General features: G+C 38.6%; 1 protein-coding gene across 1 annotated transcript in view; it reads right to left on the bottom strand.

Annotated features, from left to right (window-relative positions):
• Nucleotides 1–7533: 7533 nt before the first annotated feature.
• RGS7BP (regulator of G protein signaling 7 binding protein) overlaps nt 7534–13388 on the bottom strand; it is a 46817-nt gene continuing 40962 nt past the window's right edge. The window contains exons 5-6 of the mRNA XM_074856461.1: nt 13133–13203; nt 7534–10625 (exon numbers count right to left, since the gene is read on the bottom strand). Coding sequence (XP_074712562.1) covers nt 10534–10625; nt 13133–13203 — 163 coding nt within the window. The 3' untranslated portion in view covers nt 7534–10533. The remainder of the gene's footprint in view (nt 10626–13132; nt 13204–13388) is intronic.

The following is a 13388-nucleotide window of genomic DNA, read 5'->3' as shown; positions in this document are numbered from 1 at the left end:
GGGGCCCAAAACTCAACACAGTAATCCAGGTGCAGCCTCACCAGTCCCGACTACAGGGGTAAGATCACTTCCCTGTCCCAGCTGGCCACGCTATTTCTGACAGAAGCCAGGATGCCATTGGCCTTCTTGGCCACCTGGGCACACTGCTGGCTCCTGTTCAGTCGGCTGTCAATCAACACCCCCAGGTCCCTCTCTGACTGGCAGCTCTCCAGCCACTCCTCCCCAAGCCTGTAGCGCTGCTGGGGGTTGTTGTGGCCCAAGTGCAGCACCCGGCATTTGGCCTTATTGAAACTCCTCCAGTTGGCCTCAGCCCATTGCTCCAGCCTGTCCAGGTCTCTCTGCAGAGCCTCCCTACCCTCGAGCAGATCAACACTCCCACCCAACTTGGTGTCATCTGCAAACTTACTGAGGGTGCACTCGATCCCCTCGTCTAGATCATCAATAAAGATGTTAAATAGGAGTGGCCCCAAAACCGAGCCCTGGGGGACACCATTTGTGACCGGCTGCCAACTGGATTTAACTCCATTCACCACAACTCTCTGGGCCTGGCCATCCAGCCAGTTTTTTACCCAGCAAAGTGTGTGCCCATCCAAGCCATGAGCAGCCAGTTTCGCCAGGAGAATGCTGTGGGAAACAGTGGCAACTGAGGCACAGACTCTCCATGGAATCCAGAAAGAAAAGAGAGTTTATTGTTACAACGGTGCATACTTATGCTCTCGGATGCTGTCAGTAAAGCTCTTACTTCATAGTTAACAAATCAGCAATTAGACAGTTATCAACCTTTTCTCCTATCAGCACAAGACCTCTCTAACACACGCTGTGCAGACCAATCACCCTCTCGTTGACGCGCTGTTCTCGCGGCAGTAACTTCTCACAGCTCAGTACTTTTCCACAGTTTAGTGTTGCAGCTGTCCGTTGTTTTTCCCTGCTGCCTTGGCATAGCTCAGCAACCTCTTATCTTTCTTCCAAGGCCTGTTTTTCATCAGAGCCTAGCTATTTCTCAGAGGCTGTGCAAGGCTGACAGGCCAATGCCTCCCACAGAAACGGTGTCAAAGGCCTTACTGAAGTCAAGGTAAACAACATCCACAGCCTTTCCCTCATCCAATAAGTGGGTCACCCTGTTGTAGAAGGAGATCAGGTTTGTCAAGCAGGACCTTGCTTCCTTGCTTTGGGATCCACCTTTATCATAGGGTGCAATCATAAGATACTTATATTACTATCATAGTTGATTCGGGGATGCTGTCTGTCTTTATAAGGAAGCTGGTGGAGCAGCCGGTTGCTGTTCTGGTACCAAACTTCCTCTTGGCTGTGCCTGAGCAGTGTGGCAATTCTCTGTGCAATAAATGTCCCTCAGGTGTCCAAAGAAGGGTTCAGATCCTGGCAGTATACAAGATTTTGCTCATTGGCTTGTTTTATAGAACTCTTTGAGTTACTCAGACTTCTGCAATGCGATTGTTGAAACAAAGTATTTCACCAATTGTTTTTACTACTCACTCTTCTTCATAATGTGTGCTACTTTCTTTATTATTTGGATACTTCTGTTCCACAAAAATGCATTTGTAACAGTTTTTTTTTTAAATCTTTTTCAAGCTTCACACAAAATAGCATTCTGTATCAGTCTAAAAGAACATATTATGGTGGCAGTGAGGTTGGTTAGTAATATGCCTGTTCTCATGCCTTCTGTGATCCAAGGAAAATGTAAACATGGTGCAACAGTGATGTGATCTAGGCTGGACAAAAAGAGTATCACACCTGAATTGTTTCTATTCTCTGCAAGAGAAGATCTGATCCCACATATCAAAGATGATGCATTACATTACATGTGTTTGTGTTGGGTTTTTTTTAAAGTGAAACAGCTACCAAATTCTGTATCCATCTGGTTGTCTTGACTAGAAGAAAAGAATGCTAGAACAGAAAATCTTTATAGAGAAGGCATGAAAATCCTGGGGTTTTGGAACACAGAAATACTCAAATGGCAGAAGAGTGCTCTTTCACAGAATCACAGAATCATCTAGGTTGGAAAGGACCTTGAAGATCATCTACTCCAACCGTTAACCTAGCACTGACAGTTCCCAACTACACCATATCCCTCAGCACTATGTCAACCCATCTCTTGAACACCTCCAGGGATGGGGACTCCACTACCTCCCTGGGCAGCCCTTTCAATGCCTAACAACCCTTCTGTAAAGAAATACTTCCTAATATCTAGTCTAAACCTTCCCTGGCGCAACTTGAGGCCATTAAGCCACACCCACCAGCATTTACATCAAATGTTATGATTCCTGTTCCACCAGGAACAGAAATTTTGAACAAGTCGTCAGTAGACACGATTTCTGCAGTCTTTTTTAATAGAAGGTGTTAAAATATTCCAGCTATAGGGAATCTCATGGTAGTCTTCCTTAGAAATTACAAAACCCCATGAGTCAGTAGGAACTTTATTCAGAAATACCTCGCGATTCTCCAATATGTTGTTATCTTCTTTTGGAAGCTGTATGAAAGTCAAGTGGAAAGACCTTCCTTCAATCACAGAAATGCTTAAATTGTAATATAGAAATGAAATATGGGAAACCAACAAGAAGAATTATAGTATCATTTGCTAATAACTATGGGGTATTTTTTTGTATTGTGGCTACCTGTTACCATCTACTTGCATTGAAAGATGAGAATTCATCTGGGGTTTTTTTGTGCAAAATCAAGGAGGTTAAAAGTATTGAGAAATAATATAGAAGACTTAAAATTAGATTTTGTTCCTGAGAGATGACACAACATTAGAAATCTGTTATATCTGATATTTCTTCACTAGGAAAGTAGTGTAGCACTAGTGCAGATTGTCCAGGGAAGCTGCAGCATTTCCATCTTTGGAGGTTTTCAGAACTCGGATAGAAAAAAACACTTGGAATGGGAGGACAGATTAGGTGATGAGGCTCTACAAACACCTAGAGGCAACCTGTAGGTAATCTCTCTTTCCATCTCTGAAAGGCAGCAGTGTGTTTCATGGCAACACTGTGAAACATCAGTGTTGCCGTGAAACTGAAAAATCATTGAGTGATGCCAATTTGAATACTTCTGTTTATATCAGAAGGTTTAGGACTAAGACAGAGGGCAAAATTATGTATAGTGGTTTTTTTTGTTTTTTTTTTTTTTGTTTGTTTTTTTTAATTCAGATAAACAGAGCTGTTACATTTGGGTGGTATTCTCTTTGTAATGAATTCACACATCAACAGCATATTCCAGCTTCCAATAGTTAGGATCCCTGCAACGTTAGTAAAGGGTTAAGCTGTCTCTCCATGTCAGTGAATCAAATACTTCAGTAAAGTTCAATGTGTTGCTGCACTGTCTGTCATGACCAGGAAAGACTAATACTGTACTCTTGCTTGGGACTTGACAAGGACCTAGAATCTGTTGCAAGTTACATTTCCCTATTAAGCTGAGTATGGGTTAAAAGGCCACTTTCTGGAGGATTTTTTTTGTAATACCTTGATAAACCTTGACTGGGATATGGATAATCAAGTATCAGCTGGGTGAGCTGAGCACTGCTTTCAGAGGAAGTCACACACTGGCAGCTGCTTTGCAAGTTATATCTAATTTAGTGGTGGCTAAGAATCCCAAATTTGAGCATGACATTTGCACCATTCTCTGCTGTCTAGACCAGATCCAAAATAAAATTTAGTGTGTCTTAGGCAAATTTAGGTGCCACAGACCAAAACTTAAATTCTGAAAATGATCACTGATCAAGCATCTGAGTCTGCAGTCTTAAATCACCTCCCATGTGTCTTATGTTCTGCTTCTGTCCATACCTTAAGTGATAGGATTAAGCAGCTCATCTCCTGTTTCATGCTACCTTCAGGCTTTGAAGCCCAGCATATTTTATAGGACACCTAAGTGCTTACTTGTAGGATTCCAGATTCTACTTTGAGAGCCAAAGGTCTTGAGTTGGGCATTGCAATACTCAGTGCTGTGAGAAACCCATCTCTTCTGGTCTGTAGTCCTGTGGAAGCAAGTCAGGTTAATTGCTTTCAAAAAGGAAGCAAATGAAGGTTTCATTGACTCTTTCTGAAAACACTGTCACTTGTTCTTAGCTTTCTTAAAAGGCCTCAACTCACCTTCCATTGAAGTCAATAGTTGCTTTCCATTTACTGCAATTGGAGTTTGAGTGGACATACACAGAACTGTCAGTGATTCCCTGTCAGCTGCTCTTGCTCTACTAACAATAGTTGAAATCAGTTTGGTGATAAAATTTTTTTATCATTAAGAATTGAAGGATGCTACTGTTCTCAGCCATCTTGAGTGAGTAACCCCAGACTCTTAACAGAAGAGTCTGACCAACATTCTGCAGCCAGCTCTTCTCCTCTTCGCCATTCCTCAGTCAGTAGCTGGGATTCCACCATCTTCATATTCCAAGAGCCCATGTATAGGCAGTTCTATATTAGCAAGATATTTTTAATGAATTACTAATACCAGTGAATGCTGGGACAGTTAGCTGATTGTGGTTCTAGTTATAATGTAAACTATATCAATACTTTAAAATTGATTTAGGGCTTTATTAAGCCAATATACATTTGACATTGTCTTTGTGTACTGTTTCAAAAGCATCTATATATTTTATGCTTTCAATAATGAATAATTCTGCAAAGTGTTTCTGGAGTATATGTCCCCCTCATAAATGACATGTAAATAAATTTAGACTCAGTTGTACCTGCATTTATAGAATACTGCTGTAAAAGCTAGTAGGGTTCTACTTCTAGAGATATCTGTCAGGTTGCATGAAAAATATATTGTATTTAGAATTTCCTTGTCAATATTTGCAGAACATCACTAGGCACTTCTAAATCATTGAAGTATATATCTCTTGCTGACTACTGCTTGTTTCTGGCACAGCGGGAAACTAAAAGCATTATTTCTTCAAAGTATTATTAAGGTTATTTGTATTTTACCAAAGCCTCACAGCTTTTTCTCTTTTTTCCCTGCTATTACCCACTTTTCAACTATATTCCCACTAAATTCAAAGCCTTGACCCTTTTACGTTCATGATGCTTGTTTGTGTGTGAAGAAGCCAGTGCCTCATTGCAGGCTGAATTTTCCTTGCTTGCATATTAACACCTTAGTCCCAGGGTTTAAATAAGCATGATGTGGGTGTTGTATTGGGTTTACGTGGCAAGGTTTTGGTAGCAAGGAGGCTAGAGGGGTGGTTTATGTGAGAAGATGCCAGAAGCTGCCTCCATATTGGACAGGGCTGGCCAGCTGGCTTCAAGACAGACCTGCTGCTGGCCAGTGCTAAGCCCATCAGCAATGGTGGTAGCGCCTCTGTGATAACATATTTAAGAAGGGAAAAAAAACCTAGAGAGAGGAGTGACAATCTGTGAGAGGAACAACTCTGCAGATGCCAAGGTCAGTGAAGAAGGAGGGGGAGGTGCAGCCCATGGTGAGGCAGGCTGTGCCCCTGCAGTCCATGGAGGTCTACGGGGGAGCAGATCTCCACCTGCAGCCCCTGGAGGACCCCACTCAGAGCAGGTGGATGCACCTGAAGGAGGCTGTGGCCCTGTGGGAAGCCCACGCTGGAGCAGGGTCCTGGCAGGACCTGTGAACCCATGGAGAGAGGATCCCATTGTGGAGCAAGTTTGCTGGCAGCACTTGTGACCCCATGGGGGACCCACGCTGGAGCAGTCTGTTCCTGAAGGACTGCGCCCCATGAATAGGACCTGTGTTGGAGAAGTTCAAGGAGAACCATCTCCCATGGGTGGGACCCCATGCTGGAGCAGGGCAAGAGTGCGAGGAGAAAGGATTGGGAGAGACAGTAGGTAATGAGGTAATGAGCTGACTGCAACACCCATTCCTTGCCCACCTCCACCACTCAAGGGGAGGAGGTAAAGAAATTAGGAGAGAAGTTGGTCCTGGGAAGAAGGGAGCAGTGGGTGGGAGGCGTTTTCGGATTTGTTCTTATTTCTCATTATCCTACTCTGTTGCTAATTAGCAATAAATTAAATTTCCCCAAGTAATGCCTGTTTTGCCCATGATGGTAATTGAATTGTTGAGTGATGTCCCTGTCGATGTCTCGCCATTGAATTGTTCAGTGATGTCCCTGTCCATATCTCAACCCATGAACATTTTGCAGTATTTTTCTCCCTGTCTGGTTGAGGAAGGGGAGTAATAGAGCGGCTTGGTGAGCACCTGACATCCAGCCAAGTTCAACTCACCACAGTGCTCAACAAAAAGTTCTTTAAGCTAGTGTTTGTGTTGTCTAATATTTTTCTCATATCTTCATTTGCATTTAGTTTACTGTATTCCCATTGATTTTTCACATTTGTGGAGTCTCTATATCTGCTTTGAAGAAAATAAATTTTGGGCTATGTAATAAACATCTCTTACAGTAGTCCTAGCATTACTACCGTCTAGACAGCTCTTCAAACTCTTGAAAGTACTTTAATTTATAGTTATGTATTTACCTTATACTGAAAAATTAATGTCTTTATATTGTATCTCACCCCAAGTAAGCCTACTATGAGATGAACAGTTAATAGGTCACAGGAACAACCTTTTATGTATTGCATAAGTTAATATGCAGATTTTGTATGCTAATTTTTACATATTGGGTAAGTTAACATGCACCCTGTAATATGTACTTACTATTTCTATATGCTTGTGATTTGCTTCTGCTCTGAAAACTTTACACTTTACACTGTACACGAATAACTGACTTTTTAAACAGGCATTTTTTATCACATGAAATCTGTGAAAACAAGAAAGGTACTACTGATTATAAAGAATTTGGTTTTGTTCTGGAAAGGCGGAGCTGCACAAAGTTTAAGTAAAACAGAGTTGGTGGAACTTGACATATTTGGTGGATACAGAAATTTTGCTTTTTTCTTCATACCTTGCAAAAGAGTTGTGGTGCCTTTAACCTGTAGCAATTTCAACTAAAATGTTCAAGTCCTGTTAAGGATTAGAAAGCAAGTACTGTTTTCCTCAGTATTTTCCCTAAATTGTTTGTTTGCATGCATTCAGGCATTTATCAATGTAAAGTGGTATTTTCTTCATAATAATTGGAAAATAAGCAAATAAAAGAATGGTTCTAAATCATCTCTAAGTGATTTTGGTATAATTTTGTTGTGGGAACTTTTAAACTTTGATCCTATATTGCCCTATTCCATTAAACTAAGATATAGTAATATCATTAACATTTATCCTTCTTGGACCTACAGGATGTTCTGGGGCTTAAAACAAAGTTCATTTTGTTTCCTTTTGAATTTTGGTGAGGTATAATCCTCTGCATTCCTATCTAAGCCAATTTATCCCTTAACACCTCTTCAATTCAGATACTTATCAGGCCTTGGTTCATGGCCACTATCTATTAAAAGATAACTGGAGGACATTCCGTTCACTCTTGATCACCAATATTCCTTAAGTGGACATAAAGCTTGGGAATTAAAGCATGCATCCATTAGGATTAGTAAAAGGTATAATAAATATAACTGGTTTGAAAGAAGTTGCAAAATTCATTTTGCAGTTTTGCGGAAGTATGGAAAGTCTTCAGAATGAGCAGAGGTTGAAATTTTAATAGTCTTTAGTTCAGGAAGGACAGACACAACTAACATTTCCAGAATAACAAAAGGTACAAGGATGTACATATTACTGTACACTTTAAAACAGTGCAAACAAAAAGGACTTCAAAGATAACATACATAAATCTGTTTCTGTCATAGAATGTGATAAAGTTGTGCAACTCATTGTGATATGACTGATGTCAAGAGCTTTGCATAGTTAATCAACATGTATACAGTTGTCTCACTAATGTATATTCCATTGCAAAAGATGCAGTAAAAATACAGAGACATGAGCTGTCATATAACTTCACATGTTAACTTCGCTGTGATGATAATATGGGCAGGTACTGCACTAGACACACTTACTGCTTATTCTGCCCATCTTCCTTTGAAAGTAGTTGTTAAAAAAAGACATCACACTGACCCAATACAGCAGTTTCTCTGTGTGTACCAATATAACAATATTTTAAAAAGAATTAAGTTTGCCTGTGTGAAATTTTCCTTCCCCCTTTCTCTCTTGTAGCATTGCTGCATATTTAGTCTTGTGCTCATACACTGTTTTTTTGGCATTAATGTCTACAGGATTAATAAAATAGTATCAGTCTGTCTTTTTAACTTATGCTGAACCAAAACTAATTACAGATCTTCACAGACAATATGTTTTAATAGCCATTAAATATCAGGAGTTGTTTTTCCAAAGTTTTAACAGTTGCAAAATGTATTGTATCTGTGGGGATGAAGTCCCAGAGCAGGTCTATTGGTCTGCAGACTTTTAATGAAAACATGTCAGTGCTGCCATCGTTTGGACATTCTTTACTTATTATAGAAAACTAGGATCTGATTAACAAGAACACTGTTCATGAGACATGTGGATGAAAAGTCAAAGAATTAACTCTGAAAAAACATCCTGCTGCGGACTTCGATTGCATACTTAAAAACACATTCATGCTCACAAGCACAGAGCTTTGTGTGTGTAGGGATCTTCCCTCATTCAATGCTGTGTACACTGAAATCTTGAAACACATTGCAGTTACCTTTTTCTGTGCTATTTAAAGAATTTAGTCATGCATTCCTCAGATCAAATTAATTTTGCTTATGGAAGCACACAATTTCCATGAGGGAATTTTAGATTTATTTGCCCTCATTGCATTTAAAGTATTTATTTGTGGGCCTGATCACTCAAAAATATATTTTCTATGTGGGAGACTGAAAGGTGAAAGGTGAACAGATCAGTCCAACCTGGAAAAAACCAAAACACGCTGCTTTATCTGAGTGAAAAGAAACATGTCCTTCCAGAGAAATGCTGGACACTTAGTTACATGAATGTCTAAAACAGGAGTGGTGTGCTGCTTCAGAAAGAAAAATTCCTGACTTCCATTCTTGGGAATTAGATCTGAATTTCTAGTCCTTGCTCTAGACAGTACACTAATATTTCTGACAACGTAGATGTTTCCTTCCTTTCTCAGCAAACAGCATTCCAGGAGAAAAACTCTAGAAAAATCAGTCAGATCAAACTTTGTAGCTGCCAGATATAGTTCAGTGAATAGCTATTCCTAACAAACTGCTTTGAGGGATCTACTAATACCCTAACAAAAACCCACAGAGAATCTAACTGTATGGGTGTTTCCTGTGACAAGGAAACAGTCCCTTCTTACCCACCACTAAACCTTTACACAGTAAGAAGGAACTTGGTTCCTGTTGACGTGGTGGGTCATGGTGGAATGGCAGAAGGGTTCATAGTCACCTTCCTCATGTATTACTGACTACAAGGGTATGGTGACTTTCTCTGTACAGTAGTTATAGATTGTTATGAGTTTCATAGCGTTGCAGTCTAGGACAAGTTTAGGTCTGTTGTCTTGCCTATCATCCTGAAATATCACTACAATGAGTCTGACCTATTCATATCTATTGCTGCTACTAGCTGTCATTTTAGCACTTACATATTCATCATGACTTTTTATCTGTCTTTGTAAACATACTTCTTGAAATGGAAAAATTATCAAAACTTTTTGTAGTATTCTAACAACCAAATTAGGAAAAAAAAGACATATTCTGGAGATATAACTAGAAACAAGACAACTTTTAATTTAAATAAAAAACTTTATTAACAATGTAAAACGTTTAATATCTTACAGTCTCAGATAATTCTGGCATGCCCTATAAGAGTTAATACTTAGTGATATGCAGACACCATGCTTTAAATTCTATTGGAAACAAAATGAGTTCGTATTGTGTTTTACATTGTTTATTTTAATACACCTTCTGTTAATATTTTTTTTTTCCAAAAGCTTGTAGAGATACTATCAGCTTGAAAGAAAATCTGTTGCTTCTATGCATTGCACAGTATGCAGATACTATGACTTCTTTGTATTTACAAGGTCTAAGTATTTTCATATATGGTTTGTGTATCATAAATTAAGATACTTTTCTATGAAGCTTTTAAACTGAGATACAGTGGAACACTCAATGTGAATGAGAGCACAAAAAGCAACTGGGATTTGTGCGAATTCTGTTACAATGTTGTTTAAATGTTTTAGAACTTTAATACTTTTGCTGTTAAATAGTTTTCTATGCTTAAAGACTGTTAGAATATGATCAAGTATTTTAATGATACTAATAAGAGCACTGTACTATGCACAAACTTTTAGCTGCAGTTCAAACAATAAAAAAAATTTAAAATTATCTATTAACAATAGTTCATGTGTCTTTCCTCTGAGTGGTTGAAAGTAAGCATGCAAAACATACTTTTAGAAGTTTTAAAAACATTCTTAGTTATGCGAGATCTATTCCACAGCTGGTTTTTGACCACCATAACTTTAAACTATTAAAACCCTTATTTTGAAAAGGGGGATGGAGGAAAAGAGAAAAAGAAATAGGCCAGAGTAGAAAATGTACTTTATAATCAAAAGTAGCAATGTTCATCTTTTTGGTGGTCAAATAATAGTGGTTTACACAAAGTTATGTTTTTCTTGGTGCTTCTGTGCTTAATCTTCTAACTTGAGACAAGACAACACAGTCCAAAGAATCTTCGCTTTCGTCTTCTTACCAATGGATACGGAGTCAAGTTTAGGAGGCTGCTATCATCTGTGATGAAAAACCCCACATTTTAATACAAGCACGTACACATGCACACACACACACATGAGTTTATATAATTTTTGTGTCCTAACAGCACCTACATGATCAAGTAGTAGATCCTATTGTTCTAGGCATAGAGCAAATAATATCTTAAGTTTTGTATGTAAGAGTCTTACAATGGTAATTATCAGGATCTCCATGACAATGCAGTAGAAATTTTGGCAAGAAGAATACCAGTTCAATGATGAAACTTAAATGAAATTACAACTCCAGTGCTGGCAGACAATATTCATTCATAGATGAATAATGTTAGGGTCCCGAATAAAACCTAAATATAAGTAGCTTGAGATCTTGCAGACATGCAAGTTTGGAAATTGCAATCCTAAGGTTAAATTCTGGCTTAATATAAACATAAAAAACCCCCATTATTGGGTGGCCGTTTGTGCATATCAGGTAGCATTTCCATTTAAAACTGAAACATTTTAGCACTTCAAGAGAAAAAGCACTTGTCTGGAAAAGTTAGCATAATATGCTCACCCTATTTCTGTTTATCTTTGTCATTTATATTAACTCCTTTTAAATTCATACAAAATGTATATACTGGTGTCTATACTTACATTAACTCATGTACTGTCAGCAAGCTATCTTGCAAAGTCTTTAGAATTCACTTTGTATTTCTGCCATCTTCAGGCATGGTTTCAGGCTAAGAGCTATGACTTATTATGTTCCTATTCTGGTTACATCAGGGACCTAGTTTTGATTGTGGGCTCTAGACACTAATGTAATACAAATACTTAACTATAAGAACATAGGTAAGAGATCTTTTAATACTGTGACTCACACTTATGAACCACATGAACAAAATCTCTTAGCACAGTAACTTTCCTGCTGCCACTTCAAAAGAATTTCATACAGAAACACAGGTCTTTGAGCAGTCAGTAACATTATGTAAAGCTTTTGTGGGCTTGCAATCTTAACTCTGTTCTGGCTGTCACTGAAATCAACTGCAAAACACTCACTCATTTATTGAAAGCAGGATTGGGTCTTGTAAAGACCAACTCATTCAATGGCATTCATTCATTCATCTCATAATCACTCAAACAGTGCTTGTAATTAATTTACATTTCAAAATTACAGTCCAGACCATACTAATTACCTATAATGTTGTTTGTTCTATTTATTTATACTGTTATCTAGCTTTAATTAATTAAAGGTCTTGGAATATTTCAAAAATGTTAAGTGCTGTATGAATAATGAATATATGACTGTCCATTCCTGAGGCATCCATTCTCAGAGGTGATCTGAAAACTATGATCACAGCTGCAGTCTGTAGGAGTCGCAAAAACACCATTTGTGACTACATGATCCTGGACATATCTCAGAGCTTTTAAACTCTAGCTGACACATTCGCCATGCTGCTGCACAGGCGATAAGTGATTTTCTAGCCAGTGTTGAAGGGCAGTGTGGACAACAGACAGCAGAGAAGAAATCTGTATGCCTTCATCTCTGTTCTGAATTCAAGTTTCTATATGCTTTATATCCCCCAAATTTGTCTTTTCCTTATATCTACCACGCTTCTTTCTTCTAGGCTATGCACAGACTTTATGGCATTTTTCCAGTGTCTACAATGGCACATCTGTATCTTCTATCACAAGCAATTCCCCTTCTCCTTTCACATAGTTTTCCATCAAGCCATCCTGCTATAAACTCTTACTTGTATAAGGAATTCATCCATTTTATACTCATCTCTTACCATATTATGATCAATGCTAGACTGCTTAGTTACTTGAGACAAGATCTAGGACACATTAGGCATACTTCATCAGCTGCCACTGTGCAAAGACTTCACAGCCTTTTATTATCATTATCAAGAAGAAATCGAAAAGGAAAGTTACTATCTTTTTAATGTTGTTCACATGAAGAAAGAGACTCCCTGTAGATGTGAAATACTTAACATTGCTGGGCCACAAAATGAAGGCCCATTGCTAAATACATGCATAGGTCAAAGAACTTGCCCCCTGTGCATTTGTATGGGGTGTCTAATAGCTGGCTACTGGAAAAAGCAGGCTGTCAGCAGACTCAAGGCAAGATTTTCTTCTGCATAGAGTCAGTGTTACGTCACAGAAGCTACTAGCCTTGTAGGGGTAAAGCAAACCCCATCACTCAGTAGTATCCCTGTCATAAGTCTGTGCAATTTACACCATCATCATCATACACCTTTCTTTGAAAAAGAAAGCCTTCTGACAAAGTGAATTAGTTGTGCTGCTACCTTCATGTCACCAGAAAAAGCCTATTATTTTATCTACAGATACCTGATCTATAAAATTCCAGAATACCTCATGTGACATGTGAGAGGTCAAAGTTCACATACTAAATTGTGGCTCCACTGGCTCAGTAGGGAAGAGATTTCTTTTTGTAACTTCTATAAAAAAACCTAGATTTTTTGGATCCAGTGAAAGGCAAACCCTTCAATTACCTTTATTTTCCTTACATGAAGAAAATACAAAACGTACCTTGATTTTTCAGTGGTAAAGGCATAGTCTCCCTGAGTTTACTTAAAAGGTTTTTCATTTCTCTCATATCTCTGTGGAAACAAAAGTTGAAAGACATACAATATAACAGCAGTTGAAGACTGAATGGGGAATGGCTCAGACTATAGTTTTATTAGTTTTTAACTTTTTAAGTTAGCAAATGTGTCACCCATCTACAAAAAGAGCTGGAAGGAGGATTTGGGGAACTACAGGCCTGTCAGTCTGACCTCAGTGCTGA

Source organism: Strix uralensis, chromosome Z (assembly GCF_047716275.1).
Source record: "Strix uralensis isolate ZFMK-TIS-50842 chromosome Z, bStrUra1, whole genome shotgun sequence".
In the NCBI taxonomy this organism is placed as follows: domain Eukaryota; kingdom Metazoa; phylum Chordata; class Aves; order Strigiformes; family Strigidae; genus Strix; species Strix uralensis.
The sequence above is the reverse complement of the archived record's forward strand: the minus strand, read 5'-3'. Positions and strand labels throughout refer to the sequence as shown.